Source organism: Heterocephalus glaber, unplaced genomic scaffold (assembly GCF_053883595.1).
Source record: "Heterocephalus glaber isolate CG9 unplaced genomic scaffold, H.glaber_assembly_v1.0 deba00001497, whole genome shotgun sequence".
In the NCBI taxonomy this organism is placed as follows: domain Eukaryota; kingdom Metazoa; phylum Chordata; class Mammalia; order Rodentia; family Bathyergidae; genus Heterocephalus; species Heterocephalus glaber.
The window spans coordinates 611055-633170 of record NW_028258320.1 but is presented as its reverse complement, the minus strand read 5'-3'; the positions used below and the strand labels follow the sequence as shown (position 1 = coordinate 633170).

General features: G+C 51.7%; 1 protein-coding gene across 8 annotated transcripts in view; it reads right to left on the bottom strand.

The window, feature by feature from the left end:
* Nucleotides 1-6422: 6422 nt before the first annotated feature.
* Nucleotides 6423-22116, bottom strand: part of Brpf3 (bromodomain and PHD finger containing 3) — a 34595-nt gene continuing 18901 nt past the window's right edge. For 6 of the 8 annotated variants that reach the window (XM_004846689.4, XM_087184434.1, XM_004846690.3 and 3 more), the window contains 5 exons: nucleotides 20435-20528; nucleotides 16156-16253; nucleotides 13328-13425; nucleotides 9474-9628; nucleotides 6423-8454 (listed from right to left, as the gene is read on the bottom strand). In XM_004846689.4, the coding sequence (XP_004846746.1) occupies nucleotides 8271-8454; nucleotides 9474-9628; nucleotides 13328-13425; nucleotides 16156-16253; nucleotides 20435-20528 (629 nt within the window). In that variant the 3' untranslated portion in view covers nucleotides 6423-8270. The remainder of the gene's footprint in view (nucleotides 8455-9473; nucleotides 9629-13327; nucleotides 13426-16155; nucleotides 16254-20434; nucleotides 20529-22116) is intronic. The other 2 variants (XM_021259929.2, XM_021259932.2) reach the window with 2 other exon arrangements.

Sequence of the window (22116 nt, the reverse complement as noted above, 5' to 3'; positions counted from 1 at the left end):
GCTGTCCCTAGAATTGAAAGCAAACCCAAAAGCCCTTAAAGAGCACAATGAAAAATTAAGCAGGGTGGGCCGGGGATTTAGCTCAGTGGTTTCACCGCCTGCTGCGCAAGCACAAGGACCCGAGTTCCATCCCCGGTACCAAAAAAAAAAAAAAAAATTAAGCAGGGTGTCTTCACATCATGGAATTCTGTAAGGGAGAGAGTGAACTTCGAACAGCTGTGCTTCAGTGTGCTGAATCTCAGGACCCTAGTAAGAGTAAGTTGCAGAGAGCTATTTATTCAAAATCCAGAAAGCCATGGAACTATACAATATTCATTATTATATTTATTTTCCTTAATATATTTATTATATACAATGTACATTCATAATAGATACATTAACTATTATGTAATAATGTATATAATAGTTAATGCATCTATTATATATTATCTATTTATAATACTTATTTTGCTGATTATAGTAAATACATATTTATTATATCTCACGTAAGTGACAGGATTACAAAGGGAAAAAAAGGAATGATAAGAATAAAACTCAGCATAGCATTTAGGGGAAGAGGAATGAGGTTAGGAAAGGGCTCAGAGTTCAAAAAGCCTGGCGTAAGGTGTGGTGGTACACTGCTGCTTAGGAGGCAGAGGCAAGAGAATCCCTGGAGCCCAGGGATTTGAATCCAGCCTGGGCAACATAGTCTGGGTGGGTTTATTGTACCATAAGTGTTTTTTCTTTTATAACTCCTGTTTTATCCCTGTTCAATATTTAATTGTGACAATTTTTAAAAATGAGGCCTACAACAGTGTGAGCAGGGTGCTACCATTCATATAGAAAAAGGAGTCTCCTTTCTCTCTCTCTCTCTCTCTCTCTCTCTGACTCTCTCTCTTGCTCTGTCTCTCTCTGTCTCTCTCTCCAGGATCTCTGGAAAGTTCTATGTGCAGCTGGAGAAACTGGCCACCTCTGAGGAGGGAAGTGAGGGGCTGAGGACCAGGAGGGAGACTTTCCTGAATTTTTGGAATTCTGAATCACATAAAAACCAACTGGAATTAAAGTCATAAATTTAAAGAGAGAAGACTGAGGGCCGGGGATTTAGCTCAGTGGTTCTGCCGCCTGCCTCGAAAGCACAAGGACCCGAATCCGATCCCCGGTAGCAAAAAAACAAAAACAAAAGAGAGAAGACAGAGAGAGAGAGAGAGAGAAAGAGAGAGAGAGAGAGAGAGAGAGAGCAGAGAGGGAAAGAAGAAGGAAATGGAAGGGAAGGCGGAGAGGAGGAAACGAGTTCCGGTCTCAGGAGGAACAGGGCAGAGGTGAGGATGGGCCAGGCTCTGGCTGCCACTGCCTGGGTGCACCAGAGCCGCGGATGGAAGAGAAGCCCGGCTGCCAGCCCGGAGGCTGTACCTAGCCCTGGGTAGACCCCCCCCAGGACCCAGCCCTCAGTCCCAGAGGACAGGGCCAAGCCCAGTGTTCCAGGCCGACCCTGGCTCTGGAATCTTTTGTTCCCAGAGCTGAGCTTCCAAGTGATGCTCCCTCTGCTCTTTCCCTGACCTTGCTTTTTAATCCGTGAACTTCACTCCCCTACAAGGTCCCAGGGATGCCTTTGAAGTGGCTTCAGAGTTTTCTGCGCCTTGGTCCTCTGTCCAGGACTGGGGGTCGGCCAAAAGTGGGCGGCCTTCTCCTCCGCCTTTTGATCCTCCCCTCAAGGATCCGGTGTCCTTGCTGCATGGCCTCATTGAAACCAGCTGCCACGTCTTCAGCCACCCTGGGCCACCAGTCCTTGAAAGAGAAACAGCCCCACCCTGAAGGTGACCGTGACTGGGGTCACCGGCATGAGCCCAAGGGTCTTGGCCTTGACAGGTAAAAGCATGCATGCTAATGGAGGGACTTAGGGCGCCTTCTGCCTGCCATCACTTCGAGGCCTGAGGACAGAGTGCTCAGAGCCCCGTGGGCAGGGAGAGGGCACTGGGCCATGTGGCAGGACCTTATTTTGCCAAGCCAAGGTGGGGACGTGGGTTGTGCTGAGAGGAGACCCCTCAGTGTCCCCTGCCCTGTGTTGGCTGGACTTGGACAGCTGGACTCACCCTGATTCGGATCTCCCCTGCCACGAGAGTGCAGAGCACAGTGCGTGGGAACCAGGCAAAATGCTCGAACTCGGTCTGGTTTTCTCCCTGCTCTCCGCCCTCAGACTGCCTGAAGTGGGCAGTGCCCCTCTGCTAGGCAGAAACCTGAGACTGAGCCATAAAAGAAGTGCTCCTTCAAGCTGTGTGTGTCAGGTATTTGGTCACAGTGACAAAAAGCTGACACACACAAGCCCCCAACTAGAAACCACCACCTAGTTTCCCCCAGCAGCAGACATGACCAGATTCGGAACAGATTGGCGGATTTGGACGATGGAAAGCCCCCGCTACAGCGTAAAGGAAGCTCTGGCCCCCAAACAGGGTGGAGCCCAGGAGCTAATGCTGAGTGAAAGGGGCCAGACACAAAAGGGCACAGGCTGTGGGACTCCACTAGGTCAGGTTCAGGAGCAGGCAGCTGCCCTCCGAGCAGGGGTATGGACTGGACAGAGGCAGGAGGGCCCTGGGGCACCGGAAATGTCCTGTATCTTGATCTGGGCAGAGGCTTCCCACATGGACACAAATATGGAAACTCTGACTCAATTTCAGGTTTGTGAACCTTAGTTCCTGTATGTGAGTTATGCCCCTAAAGCAAAATTATTCAAAGTTTAGGCCCAGTGTGGTGGCGCACACCTGTAGTCTCAGCACTCAGGAGGCTGAGGCAGAAGGATCACTGTGAGTTCAAGGCCAGCCTGAACTACATAGCAAGACCCTGTCTAAAAGAAATCTTCACAGTTTAGACCCATTGCTCCTGCTCGCCAGCTGACCGAGCGGCCACTGACTCTTGCCTGCACAAGTCTCGTGTCCGCTGGGAGCGACCTTCATCCAGTGCTGGTGGCTGCACCCATGGCAGGGAGCAGGAACTTCTCGAGCTACAGAGAAACTGGTCTTTCTGTGCCACCCCGCACGTGGGGCAAAGCTGGGTCCAGGATATGCCCACGAGCAACCTGCCGGGAGGAAGATACAGGGTGGCCATCTCGTTTCAAATGTGGTAGAGACCACTGACGTTTTAACAAAACAAAAATACAACAACAGGCCATGCCTGGCTTAGCAGTCCAGTTAACTAAGGCAAGGGGGAGGAAGAGCTGAGGAGGCGTTGAGCCCTGTGTTCAAACTGCACCAAGAACACAAGAAACTAAAATGCACGTTTACCCAGAGAAAATAAGACACTGGAAGGAATTATATTAAAATGGTTTTCTGGGAAATTAGAATTGGGGAGTTTTTACTTTCTTCCTTGCTCTTAAAAAAAAATCCCCAACTAGATGGTAAAGAACAAACCATATCCTCTTTCCCGATCAGCCTGGATAAAATCTCCTCCAGAGGTCTGTGAATTGGGGGGCCCTTCTGGGGGCCCCATGCATGCTGCATCGCCACCAAGCAAGAACCATCAACACTGCAACCCCAACATGGCCTTGGGGCTCCAAGAAGGGGCTGATGCACAGCAAAAAGGGACAAGGGGTACACACGGCGCTGCAGGGGCCACTGAAGCCAGCCGCCTCCAGCCAGCCTTGGAGGGACCAGCAAAGGGCGTGTGACATTTCTGGAGATAACACCACGAAATTTGGGGACAACTGACATTCTCTACTCCATGTTGCCTCTGGGTCCTGGCCCCCTTAAGGGAAGGGAATGGAATTAATATGAGAAAATGGAAAGATAGGAACAAAATCTTTGTAAATAGGGAGGAATGGAGGGGTTGAAGGGAGGGCTGGGCAAGGGTGAAAAATAAGAACCAAGAGAGACTATGCAAAGGTGCAAATTTCCAATGATGAATGTCATTATATTGTATACCTAAAATATACCAATGGTTAGAATGAATAATTGATAATGCCAAATAGGAAGAAAAGGTCCAAAGGGGTAGGGGTACTGGGAGGGGCAGGGGAAAGGAAAGAAGGGAAAGGAAAAATGATGAGAAATGGAAAAAATGGAAACAAAGTCTTTATAAATAGGGAAGGGTGGAGGGGGTGAAGGGAGGGCTAGGAATGGGGAAAAGATAAGAACCAGGATGCATCATGTAAAGGTACAATTCCCAATGAGAAATGTGTAATTGTGTTGTGTACCTACAATGTACCAATAAAAGAATTTATGAAAAAATCGTAGCATTTTTAACTATTTATCTTTGCCCACCTCAGTCACCCTCTGCTGCCCTTGAAGGGAAAGAGCAAACAGAAGGTTTCCCAAGTGCCCAGGGTGAGTCAGCTCCCTGCCGGCTCTGGCCCTTCTTCCCTACCGAAGTCCATTACAAGGTCGGCCCCATCTTCTGCCCCATCTTCTGCCCCATCTCTCCTCTCCTCGTCCTCCAGAGACCTCCTTCCCTCTTCCAGCTCCAGCAGGGGCTGGGCTGGCTGCAGCAGGCAGGCCCCGGCCCCACCCCACTGCTGTCTGCACCTCGGCCTGGCAGCCTGAGTCCTCGCTCAGAGCAGAGTTGTCAGAGTACTTTTCTGAAAGGCAGGTTCACAATCAAGTGTGAAAGGCAACTAATACAGTCGTGGAAGTAGCCAAACGGACCGGTTTTGGTTCTGCCCCAGAGTCCCCCCACTGCGAGCTCCAGTAACATCGTATCAAACGCTGTTCTGAAGCTTCGGGCAGCACTGGTAGAATTCAGCCCTGGGTTCCACTCTGTGCTGAACACACTCCACCTGCGGAATGACCCGAAGGCGTGGCACTCCTGACACCGTGTCCCTCAGGGCTGTCTCTGTTCCCTCTCCCAACTGTTTCCCGCGAGGGCCTTCCTAGCCACCCCCCTGCCCTCCTCCTCGGCCATTCTGCTGCTCTGGTGGGTTCCGCTGCCCACATTCCTGCCTTTCCACCTTTCTCTGAAGCTCAGGCCCAACTCTTGTTCTCAGATTTTCCGGAGACCTCACAAACTTATCCAAAATTAAACTCCACCTCCTCCCCAAGCCCTTGGCCCCTCTGGTCACTCAACCCCTGCCTGACTCTGGGGCCTAATTAGTAGCCAAGCTCTTGTGCCAAGTCTCTTCCTGTTCAAATCCTCCAGTGGATGCCACCATCTGCTGTGAACCAGCGCGCTGTCCTAGCTCCAGGGTACTTTATGACATTTGTGGTACTCCAGGTCACACAACTGGCGACAAGGCTTTTAGGGTAGACACCTCGCCGCATCGCCACCAGCTTCCTGTTAAATGGTTCTGGGTCATCCCGAGTTGGAATTAGGCACAGTGCTTCCCTGAGGCAGGACTGCTTACACGGGATCATCCAGCTCGTCTTCCCTTGGCTGTGCCTGTAAAAGCCCACCATCTGGCCATTTCCCTTTCCTTTGCCTCCAAGAGTCTAGAGGGATCTTGTCATTTCACGCTAAATATTTTCTGAATATTTTCGTGATTGTCTGTGTAACTCAAAATCCAATTCCTAAGTCAGGATGTCGTTTTTCAAGGGTTAAGAATTAATTGCTTCTTGCTTCTGAAAGTCTTTGAGGTCAACACATCTGGGACCTTCAGATGGGCCGCAGCGGTGTCTGAGATGTCATGAAGTCAGGTTGAATGTCTGAGACAGGACGTGGACCTCTGCACCCCTAACATGTACCACACGGATTACCTGCCACTGGGGCACTTGGTCAGTGTCACACCAAACCCACTTCACATCAGTGACCTCAACAGCAAGAATGTCACAGACCTGTGTTCTCTCCTGTCCCAGAGAAAAGCACAGGAGCCTGGTGAACCAGTGAGGAGGATCCATATGGGAAGGATGGATGGGGGAAGCTGCTAGGCCAGCAACCAAGCCCTTCGTCTCTGGTCTCTGGGGGTTTCCCGTTTCCACGCTTCAGCCTTGGCTGGGTCCTTGTCCCATCCCCGTATCCTGCCACCATTTACCTCTCAGCTGGGCAACCTTGGTCAAGTGTCTAATCCTGCTGGCTGGTTTCCTTGTTTTGTCCAGTGAAAGCCAGGCAGGTTCAAGGATTCCTTCCAGTGCTGGGATTGCATCTGTCTGTCCCAGCCGCCCATCTACAGAATGGGAGCAGCAACAGTGGCAAGGCAGGCCTGAACACCCTGGGGTCCCGGATTTGGCGAGCTCGGCAGAGGTGCCAGAGACAGGCAAAGGGCCATGACTCCCAGCGAATGAGGGCAGGGCTCTTAGAGGAACAGGGGTAGAGGGAAGCCAAGGCTGAGAAGGGGGGCTGGGCCTTCCAGAGGGCAGCGGCAGCGCTGTCTGGGGGGAGGAAGGAAAGTCGGACATGGTCTCCACAGCCTTGCCCAAGGCAGAGGCCTCTCCAGCCAGGGGCCCACGCAGCTGGATGGGCCCACCTGACAGCCCTGGCCTGCAGGAGTCAGGAGGCCCCAGAGACCACATCAAACGCAGCACAGCAACTGCTGCCCATTAGAACATTTATTTCTCAGAGAGAAAATAAGTTTCCGACAGTCATATTATAGTAGGTAAAATTAACTTCTGTATTCTTTACAGGCATAGATTTTTGTTTATCATCTCTTATACCATCTGTTATAAACAATTCTAGAAAGCAAATAAAGTCACTTTCTACAATAAATAGAGCATCATGTGCTTCACAGCAGACGCGACAGAGACACGGAGGCCCCGTGCCACAGCAGGTCTGAGCCGTTTCCCGTTCTAAAAGAGCATTTTTAAAAATGAGACTCAGAGACTGAACGACTCAAAGAGACTGAAAAATAGAGACTAAGAAGAGAAAGTGTGAGGGAAGAAAGATCTAGATACATAGAAAGAGGGAGGGAGCGAGCCCTGGGATCTTACAACACAGGTTCAGACAAAGCTCACAGCGTCCACAGCTGGCCAACTACCTGGGGGGAGGACGGCGCCTTTACACACCACACCGTGCGGCGGAGGTGGAGGACTCCAGGAATGGAAAGTGTAGGCCTGAATAATTCAGAACAGTATTTTACAGTTATATACACCATGTCCTTCCCTAGCCATATGCTGTATTGTTTTTATTATTGTACAAAAGCCCAAATCCCATTCTGTATGTTAGAGCTGCTGGTTCCCTTTTGAACTCTGGCTCGTGTCCCAAATGTGTAAGAAGTCGGTGTGTGGCTGGCTGTAGTTTTAAAAAGTTGAGTGTGTAAAAATGGCAGTGATCTCCCCTGTGACTTTTTGTCCAAAACTCCCCTATGAAAAATTTAAAACAATTAAAAAGAACGTCGAGTTAAAAATCAACATGGCGATCAGTGGCCTGCAGCTGGGCCCTGCGACTTTGGTGCTCAAGAGGTGAAGGAAACGTCCAGAGAACAGACGTTGAGGCCTCTGAAAGTTACGTTGCTTTGTCAGTCAGCATTCCCCATTCACAGTTTTTTCCTTCCATTTTTGAGAAGGTGAAGGTGGGGAAGAGATTAACAAGAAAGAGGGAAGGAGTCGGGTTGAAATTGGAGGGCTGCGTTCCCTGGTAGGGACCAGGGCAGCAGAGCTGCTGGCGGGTGGGAAGCCGTGCCAGGGTGGTCCCATGCTGCCCACCGTGTGTGGTGAGGAGGGCCGGGCCCAACCCCTCTTGAAGGCCAGTAGCAGCCTGCCCTCCCACAGCAAGCCGGGCAGAGGGCGTGGGTCCACCAGGCGTGGCGGGTCAGCAGCGAAAGCGGGGGTCTCTGGGTATGGGGGCAGTGCTGGGGGACGGGGTCCTCGGGGGGTGGCCCTAGCACGACACCCACCTAGCAGAGCAGCTGGCCAAGAGGGGAATGGGATGTGAAAGAAAAGGTCAAGTCTGGTGATGTTTCTGTCAGTTTGGCACAAGAGAGAGGAAGGACAGGAACGGAACGTGGGCTCGAGAGCCTGGGCCTCGGGGTGGAAGACAGACAGACAGGAGGGGCGGGGAGGGGAGCTCAGGGGGAGTCCCGAGGGCCCAGGCACCCACGGCATCTCTGGGATCAGTGTGGGCCTTGGCCGCCCTGGGGGGATGGAGGGAGCCAGGCAGCCCGAGGAGCGCAGGCCTTCTCACCTCAGCCTGGCCCGGGCCAAGCCCACAGCAAGTGGTTCTTCAGTGGAGCGTCTGGAGGGACCCGGGCAGGAGGCTTTGGCACACAGCAGCCCTCCAGGGAACCACATGAGCGGTCAGAATGGGGGCCTCCCCTCCATGGGGACACAGTCCAGCCCCCGCGGGGAAGCTGCCGGCCACATGTCTGGCCAGGGCAGGAGGGGCTTCTCGTGCCCCACGGATGGCAGGCGGGCGGGCGGGCGGACGCAGGCCCAGCTCGGCCCTCACAGGTAGCTGGAGGTGACGAAGGAGTGGGGGCCCCGGACGCGGCTGAGGTGGATCATGGCGCGATCATAGGCCACCTGTACTGACTTGCGGATGCTGGTCTTGCGGCCTTCTAGCATCTTGAGCTTGTCCACAGTGTCTTCCACACCCAGGGGCAAGACTTTGTCCCTTGGAAGCCACTGCCTGAAATGCAAGTGCGGTTAAGAGGCTGGGCTCTGCTGGGCCCCAGGCAGGTGAGCTGGCAGGGCTGGCCGCCAGGTCCTTCCCTGGGCCCTCATTGTGCTGAGAGTTGTCAGGGTTCAGGAGAAACCTGCCATCCCTAAGAGCGGGGCCTGAGCCTCACCTGCCTGGGGGAACTGCAGGGCTATGGCTGGAAGGAGACTTGATGCCAGGAACCCCGGGTCTCCTGGGCCCGTACCGTGTGTGCATGTGCCTATGTGTACACGTGTGTACGTGTGTCTTTAACACTCCCCGGCTGAATATGACACATGGCTAGGAGCACAGCCTTGAGTCGGATCTCGGTGTGGATCCCAGTGTGGGCAATGGGGCCTCCACTTCCTCATGAAAAAACAGACCGAGGGCATGAAGATTTAACTAAGAATAAGCAGTGTGCACAAGGACACCAAGCGACTCCCCAGTCAGTGGTGGCTATCAGTATCTTTCTCACCAGCCAGTCCTTGCTCCTTACTGTGGAAGCAGGGGCGATAGCGCGCCCCTGCTGGTGCCAAGACTCCTTAAGGTGCAGAAACTGGTGAACGAGTCCCTTTCTCAGGCCACCATGCTGCCGGGCCCTGCGGGATTGACATGCACCTTCCCACAGCTGCTGGGAGTGCTGGCAGCTGTTGGGCACCGCTGAGTCCCTCTCCAGGAGTCACCTAGCAGGGAGCTGCCTGGCCCGAGGTGAAAGGCTCCCCGGGGCCAGTGGCAGAGGGCAGAGACATAGGCCTGACTGCCAACAGCTCTCCTGAGTGCACCAGAGGCCTCTCTTTGTTCAAGTCCAGTGGTTCTTCTTTCTCCACTCAGGGCTGCGATCCTCACTGGGACGCACTCTCTCCAGCCAGCCTCCCGACAATCTCCACTTGGAAGGCTTCCCGGAGTCCCACAGGCCACACCCCTGTAGCTGTAATGCTAGTAAAGCACAGCGCCTGTCCCCTCCCCTGGGGCGGGCCTGCACTCTGGCAGGGGGCGGCAGTAGCACTCACCAGGTGCGCTTGTTGTCAAAGAAGAGGACAAGGAAGAGCTTCTCTCCAGCCTCTGCCTGCTTCTGTTCTCCCAGCTTCAGCACGTCCAGCGGGGGGACAGGTATGGGGACGCCATTGTGCAGGAGGCCCTCCCGGGGCATCTTGGGGTCGATGATCTGGAGGGAAAGAGATGGGCGCTCAGGAGGGGGACTGGGTGAGCAGGGCTCCCCGCTACAAGACTCACCACTGCACACCCCGTATCTAAGCCGCAGAGGCTCAGCCCTGTCCACATGAGTGATGGATGGGCTGGCATCTCCCTGGCCCCCAGCTCAGCACACGCTCAGTTCACGGTCCGGTCCTCTGGCCCTGCCCAACCAGTCCTGATGAGGGGCCTGCTCCACGAACTGTCAGGCCCTGAGGCCACAACAGCAGTGGGAAACCTGGGGGGAGGGGAGAAAGTGGGGCTCTGACGCCCAGCCAGGCAGATGAACCCCTTCTCAGGCCTCTTGGGGAGAAGGGAGAGGTTGTTTCCTTGCCTCTCCCACCTCAGGTGCTCAGGGCCTTGCCTGGGCACCGTGGGGGCTTGGCATCAGCAGGGGGATGCCCTACAGCTTAGAGCAGAGCCCCTGCTGCCCACCTCAGCGCTCTGCCCCCGCCTATGGCAGCTGGATGTCCACAGGAGCTCGGTGCACAGCTGGTAGCCTGACCCTGGAGGCTCGGGAGTGCACGGCAGGGCCTGTCTTGGTCGGGTTTGTTTCCAGCACCCAGCACCCCCTGCCTAGCTCAGAGCAGGTGCTCAGCAAAATGCCCGGCAGCACCAACACGTCAGTAATTCTCCAGGTCTGTGGCGCACTTTCCAAGTTCCCAATGCTCCTAATTATCCAACTGCATCTCATTCAATCACTTGCAGATGCCAGGAAGTCTGCGGACAGGTGTTTGCTGGCAGAGGAAAAGGCCAAGCACAGGAGAGGCCTGCTGAAGCCACAGCCAGGACTCAGGCCAGACGCCTGGGCAAGCTGGGCCTCTGCTGCTGCAGCCCTGCCCAGCCCAAGGCCAGAGCGGCCAGCTGAAGACGCCTGTGCCTGGTGCAGAGGCCTGGGAAATGTACTGAGGGAGCAGCTCCTCCAGAGACCCAGCAACCCTACTCCTATACCTGTCCCGGCCGGCCTTTTCTCAGAATGAACTGCTCTCGTGATTCCCCTTTGGGCACCTACCAGCTTCCTCATACCCTTCTCGGGACGGGCAGCTCGGGCAGCTGCTCTGTGAAGAGCTCACTCTGACAGAGAACCACGAACTCTCCCAGGGTGCCCGTCCGGCCTGGGACCCAAGCAGAGGGTCCTAATGAGGACAGCCACACAGCCCTCCCTCCGAAGCCTCCTCAAGGACCAACCCACTGGCTCCCAAGAGGGCGCTGGGGAAAACTTCCTGAGGCCCAAAGCAAGGTGGACAGGGCTGCCCCCAGGAGAGCTTTCGCATCCCCAAATAATAATTAATGGTCCATTCACTCAATGAAGGCTATGCAGATGCAGAACACATGAAAACAAAGCTTACGATAAATTTAACATATTAGACAATAAATGTGTACACACACTATGGGCACAACTGTAATATGTGAACAACCAGTAAAAGGAATGATATAAAGGACCTGAATCAACATGTTAGAATGATGAGGTTTGTGTTGCTTTTTTCCCCTCTATATTCCTAAAATGTTTATACTGTAGTACATATTACTTTTACAAAACAAAAACATGAATACCTTATTTGTTTAAAAGATAAGGACTTAAGCCAGACACGGGCATTCACTGGTAGTCCCAGCTACTTGGGAGGCTGAGGCAGGACAGTCACTTGAGTGCAGGCATTACAGTCCAGCCCAGGCAACTTAATGAGAACCCCCATTTTTAAAAAATGACAAACGCAGGGCCAGGGATTTAGCTCAGTGGCCCAGCGCTTGCCTCGTAAGCTCAAGGTCCTGAGTTTGATCGCCGGTACTCAAAAAAAAAAAAAAAGACAAAGGCTTAAAATAGAAGGTTGAAACAATAGAATATGCAAATATATACTGAAGTCTGCACAGGAGAAAGACTATAGGAGAGTGCAGCAACATAAAAAAAACACAAGTTACATTCAGGCGGGGACTGAATTTCTTTAATCATGAATGAAACTGTATGAATTCGAAGACTGACTGGGGGTAGCTCAGTGGTAGTGCTTATCCAGCTTTGTGGAAGTCCTGGCTTTGATCCCCAATGCTGCTGTCATCCAAAACGAGTGATTTTTAGAAAACACTAGTTTTGAACTGTTTTTCTGTGCATTATGAAATTTAAAAAGTCATGATGATAACCCTAAACACGGACAGCCTTGGTCACTTCCTTAATGACTCAGCACTGAGGGTCTCTGGCCCTGTGAAGTCAGGCAGTCCCGGGCCAGCTTCTAGAGCCGAGAGGCCACAGTGCGACTTCCCACGCTTGCTCTGCCAAGGAAAGGAAGGTAAGCAGGACGGGGACTACGGCTCCGAAACTGTGCAGCCTCCAGGAGACACTGTCCTCATCTGTCCGGACAGGGTCAGAGTTCCCGGCCCATTTAGCTTGGGAGGCTGCTGTTGGGCTCAAAAGTCACATACAGAAACGGGCTGGGAGAAGCACAGAGCTCTGAGTGCACGGGAGAGGCGGGCAGGGCGGTTCCCGCCCCAGGCCTCGAACCACCCAGGAAGCTTTGGGAAAATACTCATGCCTTGTTCTGGCCTCGAGAGTCTCCCTCGGTAGTTTTAGAGTGGAGCTGGCTGCGTGTAAGTGTTGCTTTAAAAATTCCTCCATAAGATTCTGATAGGCCCCCGAGGCTTAGAATCAGTGGCATCTTCCACAGCTGGGTGGACACTCCCTTCCCTACTGAGACCGAGCTCTAAGAAATAACAAGGTGGTAAAACTAAAATCTTTAGATACTGCTACTGTGGAAGAAATGGAAATTTTAGCTATCACTGGTGGGACTATAAATCGGCACTTTCAGGCAACTTGTAGCCAACTTTTGTCCAGACTGAGCCCCTAGAAGGCACTCGTATGAATTCACCATGAAGAACTATCGTGGATGTACACAAAGATAAAGCTACAATAATGCTTATGCTTATTGCCAACTGTTTATTATAGTGAAAAATTCAAACAATCTAAATAACCAACCAGGGAATGATTAAACTTTGGTACATAAATACAAATGAAGATGATGGAGTCATTAAATGATGTTGACAAAGAGTGTTTAATGGCATGGAACGTGCATGTTCATTGTATGTTGTTTAGTGAAAAGGAGGTTAAAAACAGTACGGTCTCAAATATGTGCATACTACGCCTTAAGGCAGGCTGGTTATGCACCAGGTCATCCCTGAACAGATGGAATAATTCTAAACTCCATGGCTCAGAACACGGGCTATTCGGAGCCACGGGCTCAAATTCCCACCTTGCCACTTACTAGGTGGCTGACCATGGGTAATAGATCTTTCTTGCTTACAAAACAGGAACAACTTTGCCTTCCTCAGCATTTCAAGGACTCAGCATGATAGATGTTTAATCAAACATCTAAGCAATAAGAGGGTTTTCAGTCCTCCACAATAAGCATATATTACTTTAATGCATAAGCAAATAAAAAATGCTATTAAAATCTTAAGCACCCTAGTCTCTGTCTGCCTGCTTTTAGCCTTTTAAAAGTTCTTCCAGCTGGGAGCCTTGCTGGTTTGCCCCATAAAAGCTGGGATGAGCTCCCCACCCCTTGGCAGCTAAAGGCACCCTGACCCCCACCACACTCTGCTGGCTTGATCAGATCAGATAAGCCCCCGTGGCAGGCAGGGGGCAGAGCCGCCCAGGGACACAATAGGGTGGCGTCTGGGGCAGACTCACCAAGGCAGGGTAGGAGGGGTAGCCTCGGCACTTGGCCCACACCAGCTCCAGGGGCTCCAGGTCTCCGCGGTCTTCAAAGGGCATCAGGAGGCTTCTGCCTGGGGGTGGGGGAGGGGAGGAGACAGTGCCCAGCGGGGACTCGGAATGACGCCCCAAGCCCTGCCGGTGGCCTCCATTTGACTGGGGCAGCCCAGGAAAGAGTCGGCAACATCCCCTCCACCCTTCCTTTTCCCTACCCTTCCTTAAGGAGAAACTCATAGGCTGGATCAGAGGTTGGCAAACTAGCTCTGCAAATGGCCAAACAGCAAATAGTTTAGGTTTCAGGAGCCACCGGATCTTGGACCCAACTACTCAACTGCAGCTGTAGCATCAAAGCAGCCACAGGCAATCTGGAAACAAGCAACTGTGGCCGTGTAACCGATACAACTCCATTCTAGACACAGAAATCTGAATTTCATGTAGTTTACAAAACATTATGAAACATTCTTGATTTTCTTTTAAATCATTTAAAAATGTTAAAAAAACAAAACAAAACAAAAACATTTTAAGCTCATCAACCATCTAGAACCAGGCAGCAGGCCATAGTTTTCCAACCTCTGAGCTTGAACCCTCAGATGACTTTCCTGGGAAGATGAGACAGCCTCATCCTGGCAGAAGGCCCTACCCGGCTTGGGCAGAGCCACACACCACTCTCCGGCCCCCGAGTTCGGAGTTCTCATGACGGAGGCTTCGTGGACAGAGAGGCCTAGGAAGGGCATCCCAGGAAAAACACTTGCTAAATAGGTTCTGACCAAGGCACGCTGGGCCATCCGGGACACTGGGCCGCACTGCACTCAGAACCACCAGCTGTGCAGGGCCTGCTGTCCCTACTGCTGTCCCACCTGCAGCAGACGCGGCTCTCTCCGCTTGCTTTACTCTGCACCCCGTGCAGCAGCGCACAGGAACGGGTGCTTCACGAGGGCTCCTGGACCCTAGAGGAACCTCTCTTTCTTCCCCACATCTACACACTGGGAACACAGTGGTGACTGCACTCGATTGAGGGAAAAAAGACCCAAATCTCAAGAGTGGCAATTACATTTCCAAGGAAAAATTACCACCTTTATTTTAAAAATGTACTCAGCATAATGAGGCACTGTTCTGACTCCCCTGGACCAGTAGCAACAACAATAAAAAGATAAAACCCAACACTAAAGAAGAAGGCTGAGGGCAAGCAGTGTCACCTAGGGCCGGGGATTTAGCTCAGTGGTTCCGGTGCCTGCCTCGAAAGCACAAGGTCCTGAGTTCGATCCCTGGTACCAAAAAAAAAAAATGTACGAACCACCTCCTCCCCAGTAAATTCCTTCCTTGGTGATTTATTCTAAGAAAAATAACTTTAAAAACAAAAACATGGGCTCACTACATCATGTATAACGTCAGAAGTCAGAGATAACCAAACGTCTAACAATAGACCAGTTAAGTAAATTAGCACTGTTAGATATAGTGTTCTAATAATGAGACAGAAAGGTCATGTGTCCACACGAAAAAAGGATGAGGTAACAGTAAAAAAAAAAGGATACAAAAGTACATGTATTTTAGATTAGCACTTCGTTAAAAATGTGCCTAAAATAAACAGAAGGCAACACAGAGAAATGAAGACAATTGTGTTAAGATGAGACAACTATGAGAGCTCAATTTCCTTTTTAAATCTCTTTTGGCATCATTTTAAGTGAGTTTTAAAAAGAAGAATAAAATGTCACCACCAGAAGCATAAAGTGGGCCAATCCACTCCTGGTTCTGAGCTTGGAGGTCACACATTCATCTGGACATGAGTCCTGCCTTCTGGGGGCCGACAGTCACAGGGAGGAATGAAGCGCACAAGCATGCATCCATCACCACCCACTCCAGAGCCAATGCTGCGGGAAAGGAAGCAACTGGGGAGGAGGGAGGGGAGAGAAGCCCAACAGCCTGTGCCTTAGGGGGAAACTTCCAAAATAGCATCTAGACCGCCCGGGCGGGAACAGGGTGGGCTCAGTCCACTCTGTGCCTGCTGTACCTGGGCACCACCCGGCCCTGTTCTGCCCTCTATACCACTGCTCCAAGGAGACAAGATCCATAAAACTCCAGGGTTACAAGTGAGCTTCAGTGATACAGCTATCACTGACCACTCTACTGAGAGCAGACAAGCAACAGCCATCAAAATCACAAATGCACATTTCCCTCAAGTCAACAATTCTGCTTCCACAGGTATGCGCCCCACAGGGGCAGGACGACCTCTGCACACAGAAGGCTGCTCCCTGCAATACTGACTGTGATAACGAATAACTGAAAACAACCTATCTATCTTTATGGGTGCCTATGCAATCACAGGCCCTCCTGTATAACGGGACAGCCACTCCAAAGCACAGAAGGATCTCTAAGGTGTTCTATTAACTGGAAACAAGGAACAGGATCACGTAGGAATGTGCATATTGGACTTCTCTACCACTTTCCTCAGCATACACGCAAGTTCTAGCTTGTATATTCATGGATCACCTCCGGAAAGGCGCAAAAGCAAATGCTAACAGTGAATGTTTCAAGGAAGAGAGTGCTGGCTTTCATCACATGCCCCTTGCTACCTCTTTTGGGTTTTTGTTACCATGGGCAAGTATTACATAGTCAAACTTCAGGCGATTATTTTTAAAGGAAGGATGCTTGGCCTGGGAGCTCAGGCCATCTGTCCAGCCAGTGCCCCAGGGTTTGGGGCACTCAGGGGTCAGGTGACGGGTTCTGAGCTCCGGCAGCACAGCAGCTGCAGAGCTGGCTCCTGGGAAGGCCTGGTCCCCTCACTCTGCCCGGACCCCGTTCCTCACCTGAGCCACTGTAGTCAGAGTCTCCGTTCACACCTTCCAGGAAGGGCACTCGGGATAGGGCAGGCTTCCCACGGCTGCGCTTGGGAGGTGTCAGACTGCTGCACACAGAGCAGGGGGAGAGGGGTCAAAGGAGGAGTTCCAGCGACCGACTCGACACTCATGGTTTCCCATCTCAGGTACGAAAAGCAAAAAAGCCCTCAGAGAGGCCAGGTATGTCGGCTCACACCTGTAATCCCAGCACTCGGGAAGTTGAGGCAGGAGGATTGCTGTGAGTTTGAGGCCAGCTTGGGCTGCACAGTGAGACCTTATCTCAAAAAAAAAATCTCAGGGAGGATGGTTTCTCAACTTGCCCCCATCTCACACTAAGCCACGACATACTTCCCACCTGGAAGGTCCTTGTCAGAGAAGGTCACCCCCGTAATTTGTCAATGCTTCCAGAAGCTCACGAGGAGTGGCTGTTATGGCTTCCATATAGATGTCCCCTAAATCCTTATGCACTTAAAGGTGGGGTTTTGGGGGTGACTAGGTCATGGGTGTGTGATGCTGGATTCACCCAATAACTGGTTCAGCATAGCTGTGTGTGTGACTGAAGGTGTTTAGTGAAGATGGAAGACCCACCCTGGGTGTGAGTGGCACCAACCAATAGGCTTGTAGCCTGGATGGAATAAAAAGGGTAAGAAGGAGGGCTGGCTGCTTCCGGTCTGCCACACAGGAACTGTTTCTCCTCTGCCAGGCCACCCTGCCTGGGAGCCAGCCAACCATGGACTAAAACCTCTGTGAACCGAGACGAAATAAACTTGCAGGTGTCGGGTATTTTGTCCCAGCAATCAGAAAGTAATTAAGACAAGTAGCCATATCGTATGTCCCCAAAACTCCTTACTCTGTGGTTCACATGCTGTTCTTTAAAAAGCATTTTATTTTTGAGGTATAAAAATTTGCCTCTTTCCCAAATTTTCTATAATGGACATGTCATACTTCCAGAATTAGAAAAGACATTTTTAAATTGAAAAAACAAAAAATCAACTTTTCATTTCCAAATGGTTTATGTGTGAAGTTTTTCTTGGACAGAGATGGCTTTTTTTTTAAACTAAAAAGTACACTTGGGACCAGGGATTTAGCTCAGTGGTTTCGCCGCCTGCTACGCAAGCGCAAAGAACCGAGTTCGATCCCTGGTACCAAAAAAAGTACACCCAATTTTTTGTTAACATGGCTACAGCAGAGGTAAAATATATACTAGACAAAGACTAGAAAGGAATAAACAAATCTGTGAATAGCAATACCAGAGCAATGATATAACTGAGGCCACCCAGCCCAACCATCTGTGTAGCTCTGTGCACAATTCTAACGCACAACCAAGTCGAGAGCTCCTGGGCCAGAAGGATGTGGCAAGGGCCAGCTTTTTGCTACTCAAACGTTACATAGTATTACTGCTATATACCTTTTTCAACTAAAAAAAAGGCTTAGACAGTAAGTTAACAATCCGTATAAAAGTAGAAAATGCTTAGAAAGCCCTGAGTTGGGTTAAGCAGCAGGCAGGGTAGGAATGGGTGGAGAGTGGGATATTCTGTTTCACTGGGTCAGAACTCCCTTATCATTATAGTTAGAAAACTCTATGGCCGGGCATGGTGGTGCATCCTGTAATCCCAACATTCTGGGAGGCTGAGGCAGGAAAATCACAAGCTTGAGCCCAGTTTGGGCAATTCAGAGACTTAGTAAGACCCTATCTCAAAATAAAAAATTTAAGAAGGGCTGGGGATATAGCTCAGTGTAAAGGCTGTGGGTTCAATCCTCAGTACTGAGGAAGAGGGGAAAAAAATGAAAAGGAAAAATTTGCTTAATCCAAACCCATGAATCATAATCCTTCAGTAAACAGAGGTCAGGTTGGAAATCTTGTTCTTATTAGTCAAAATCCGCTGAGAGACTTTGAGGTTACATACAGATGTAAGGTGCTAGTAATTTTATTAGGAAGGCCTCTCAAAGTTCATCCTGAATCTGGGAAAACACCTCCAAATACAACAGAAAAGAGCACAGCAAAGTGGTCAAGAGATTAAACTCTGGAGCCAGACTACCTGGGTTGAAAACCCAGCCCCTCTGCTCATTGGTTCTGTGACCCTGAGTAAGCAACTTACCTTCTCTGAGGTTTGTGCTCCCCAGTGTTGTGGGGAGTTAATGAATCAATGCACGTGAAGTACTCAGTACAGCACCCACCCAGTACTCAGAGAACGGCAGTGGCAATTATTACGTGAAGGGCAGTAATTTCTAATGCCTCATTTAGAGTGATGTTGTACTACAGAGCAACGAGCTCTGAGAAGGTGAGCTCAATAAAATACAACACAATATCCCAAATGCCTGTGTTTCCAATCCACAGGAAAAACACCACTGAGTCAATCCTGACCTGCATGTCAGGCCCCTGCCCAAGTGACTCAGGCCCAGGCAGGCTGCCCCGTCTGTAATTATCTTGTTTGCTGGTTTAACTTCCAACCCCTCAAAACTCCATGCGAGCAGAGGCCTTATCATTGCTCAGAAGAGCTTCTAGCGCAGTGAGGGCAGTCATCAGCAGTTACAGGATTGACCCACAGGAGGAGAGTGCAGCTCTGACTTGCTCAGAAAACCATCGGAAAAGACCAACCAAGGGGCAGGCTGGGAAGAGGGAGTGGGCCTGGGTTTGACCCAAGGTTTCTAATTCTGGGATGACAAGGTTTCAGTCTAATGAGCAATTTTCCTTTATGTTCTTACTATGATAGAAGAGGGAAAAGACAGAGGAGAAAAAACACTGCTGTTCGGTCCTTGAATCTCATTCTGAATCCTGAAATTCCACTGAGAACCACTGAGCTGAAGGAGAAATGCCTTCCAAGGGCACGGTTCCCACACCAAGCAGGGGCCCGGTGGCATCAGCGGCACTGAGTTCTGCAGAAGGGAAATACCCCGGAATCGGCGGGTTAGCCTCAGCCTGTCCTCATCATACACAGCAGAAGGGTCCTCGTGGAGGCAGACCTTCAATCAAGGGGCAGAGGGACAACTGGATGACCTTGCTCCTACTCCAACCCCGACAGACTGGGTTTCCAGACACCTTCTCGCTGAAGGAAGCCAGAAACTCCAACCCAGAACCAGACCTAAGGCATCTTCTAAGATTCTGAACTCTCACTTCTGTCCCGTGTCTGATAATGGTGTTTTTTCTCCATCTACTTCCTGTGTCTCTCTGAAGGCTTCAACAGGGGGAGGTGGGGGGAGAGGGAGAGAGAGGGAGAGGGGAAGCGGGGAGGAGGAGAGAAGGAGAGAGAGAAGGGGAGGGAGAGTGTGTGCTAGGGCAATTTTGAGGCTCTGTGGGGAGAAAAATCTCAAAGGAACAGAAGCAAAGAATCAGTCTAGGCCAGGGTTTAGCCAGCGGTCCCATAACCCCAAATGGAGCCCAGTGGCCAGGGCAGGGCTCACTAAACCGCCATGTAAGCGCCCAACACTGACAGGTAGTCTTTTGGTGCTGCCAGGAACTGTCCTCCCACCTTGGCTCCCAGCGACCATGACATGAGCCTTCAGGCAGGACTGGTCATTTTTCCTCTGTGGACTGAGCCTCTCTCATTTCCAAGAGTCCCACTCTCCCTGAGGTCTTGCTGAACACAGAACACAGAGCAGGGGCTCACTAAACTTCTGGACTTGGAAGAAACTCTAAGGTTCTAGTCTCAGAAATCCTCCCTACTGGTTAAAGAATGATAAAAGAAACCCACCCCTTCTCAGCTCAAGGATGGGAGACGAGCTGGGGCTTTTGTCTGAGCAAGAGGCAACCCCGAAGTACTCTGCACTCATTCCTCATTTCCACGCCACACCCCAAGAGCCCACTGCTTTGAAACTCCAAGAGGCCTGGGACAAAACCAGCGGGGTGATGCAAGTAAGAGGGAGTAGGTGATGGGGCCGGGGATTTAGCTCAGTGGTTCCACCACCTGCCTCGAAAGCGCAAGGACCCGAGTTCGATCCCCGGTACCAAAAAAAAAAAAAGAGTGGGTAGGTGGGGTGCTTCAAGAGTTAACTTTCCCGCCAAAGGAGATTCAGCCAAGCCCCGCCCTCCAGAGCCCAACTTCAGCCTACTAGCCATGCAGAACAACAGCACAGCTCCTGTTAGCAGGAGCAGACCTGGGAGACAAGGGTCACCCAGTTTCCTAGGGGACCCCAGGTATAGACCAGAAGCCTCAGGAAGTAGCAGGGTGAGAACCAAGCTAAGAAGGAAGACGCTTGGTGAGGGAGAGGTGGTGACTGCTGACAAAGCTTTGAGTACAAGGGTCCTTACCTGCAGGCGTCGAATGCCAGGCCGCCACTGAGACCCAAGCTACATTCTGAGTCAGACCCACTTTCCGTGTGCTTTCCAAAGCCGTTGGTCACACCTGCCAAGGACACACAGTGTGAGCCTGTGCACAGTTCGAGCAGGGCGCAGGCCGAGGAGCTGTTCCTGCCCTTGAGAAGCGGGTGGAGGAGGGAAGCGGACAGAGACAAGGTGGGGGAGCACTGCTGGCTCCAGCCATGAGCAGACACTCCATTGCCCTTCCCAGCTTTTTACTAGTTCGGCTGACTCTGGCTCCTGGCATTTGGCTACAGAGGAAAATACTGAGGCTTCCTCACCCTCGGACTCAAAAGTCCCCGATCTGCTTCTAATGTGAAACCCTGCTCAATTACCAGGGAGTCTCCGCCAGGGGAGGAGCCCACGGGCCTTGCCTGTTCAGATAAGCACTACTGAACAGCTGGGAACAGCTGGCCCCATTCTCTGGGGATGGTGTCAGGAGAGGCTGGGGCACGATAGGGGCTCCGTGCGGACCACACCCGGGCCACCTCAGGGTGGCAGTCCGAGCCGAGGATGGCGTGCTTTTCAGGAGAGCCAGAGCAGCTGGGCATCCCCAGGACAGGGAGTTGGAACCCGGTTCTAGACTGGGCCTTGAAATACTGGTCCCTTTTCTGCACTAAGCCTTGGCTTCTTTTGCCTCTGTCCTTGTGGACGATGCCATGCAGCGTGAGCGAGAGAGTCTGTTTACACAGGAGCCTCCTGAGTCGGGTGAGCCGGCCAACCTGGGACACGACCTTTCTGCGTCCCGCGTCCCGAGTCCCACACTCCTGGGCCTGGTGCCCGATGGAGAGCCTAACAGGCACCTTGACCTTTGCACCACTGGCTGCAGAGTCAGTCACACCTGGGAGAGCAGGCATCAGCGCCCAGCTGCCGTGCCAGACCGGGCCTGGCCTCTCGCATTGTGACCTCGATTTAGACCACTAAAGCTGCTGGGCCTCCCTGCCTGGCCTGGAAAAAATCTACACTTGTTTTTGTGAGTCAGCTAAGGTTGTGTGGAAGTGTTCCTGGGTGACGGCAGGGAGGAGCAGGTTCCCGCAGGACCCCAGGCGGCAGCGCCCTCGGGCAGGATGGGCCTGCTGGCCACACTCAGCTCCCAACAGAGGAGCTTGCATTTTTAGCTGTCTGGCTCAGGCAGATATTGTGGACGACAATAACTGCTATATGCCGAGGGCTTGGTAGAGACCGCTTCCCATTCCTTAGAGCCCTACAAGGTAGCTACTGCTAGTTTCATATCAGAAATGAGGAAACAAGCTCAGAGCAGCGAATTACTTTTCTCCAGGTTACACAGCTCAGAAGAAGTTGCAGTCTGAACTTAGCCCCAGGCCTCAAGCTCTTGCCTCTCTATCCACCGACCTTCTGGCCTCACAGAGGCAAGTTTGGGCCAGATGGGAAGGGAATGCACTGTCGAGGTACAAAGCAAAAAAAAGCACGTGCTGGACACATAAAAGCATGTGACAGAAACATGAGGTGCTCCCAGCACTCGGGAGGCTGAGGCAGGGAGATCGCTGTGAGTTCGAGGCCAGCCTGAACTGACAGTGAGATCCTAACCCCCAAAAAGAGAAAGAAAAACACGAGGAGTAAGAGCCAACAGTAACCCATCCCAGCCAAGCAAGCTGACCTTCCCTATCCCGGCA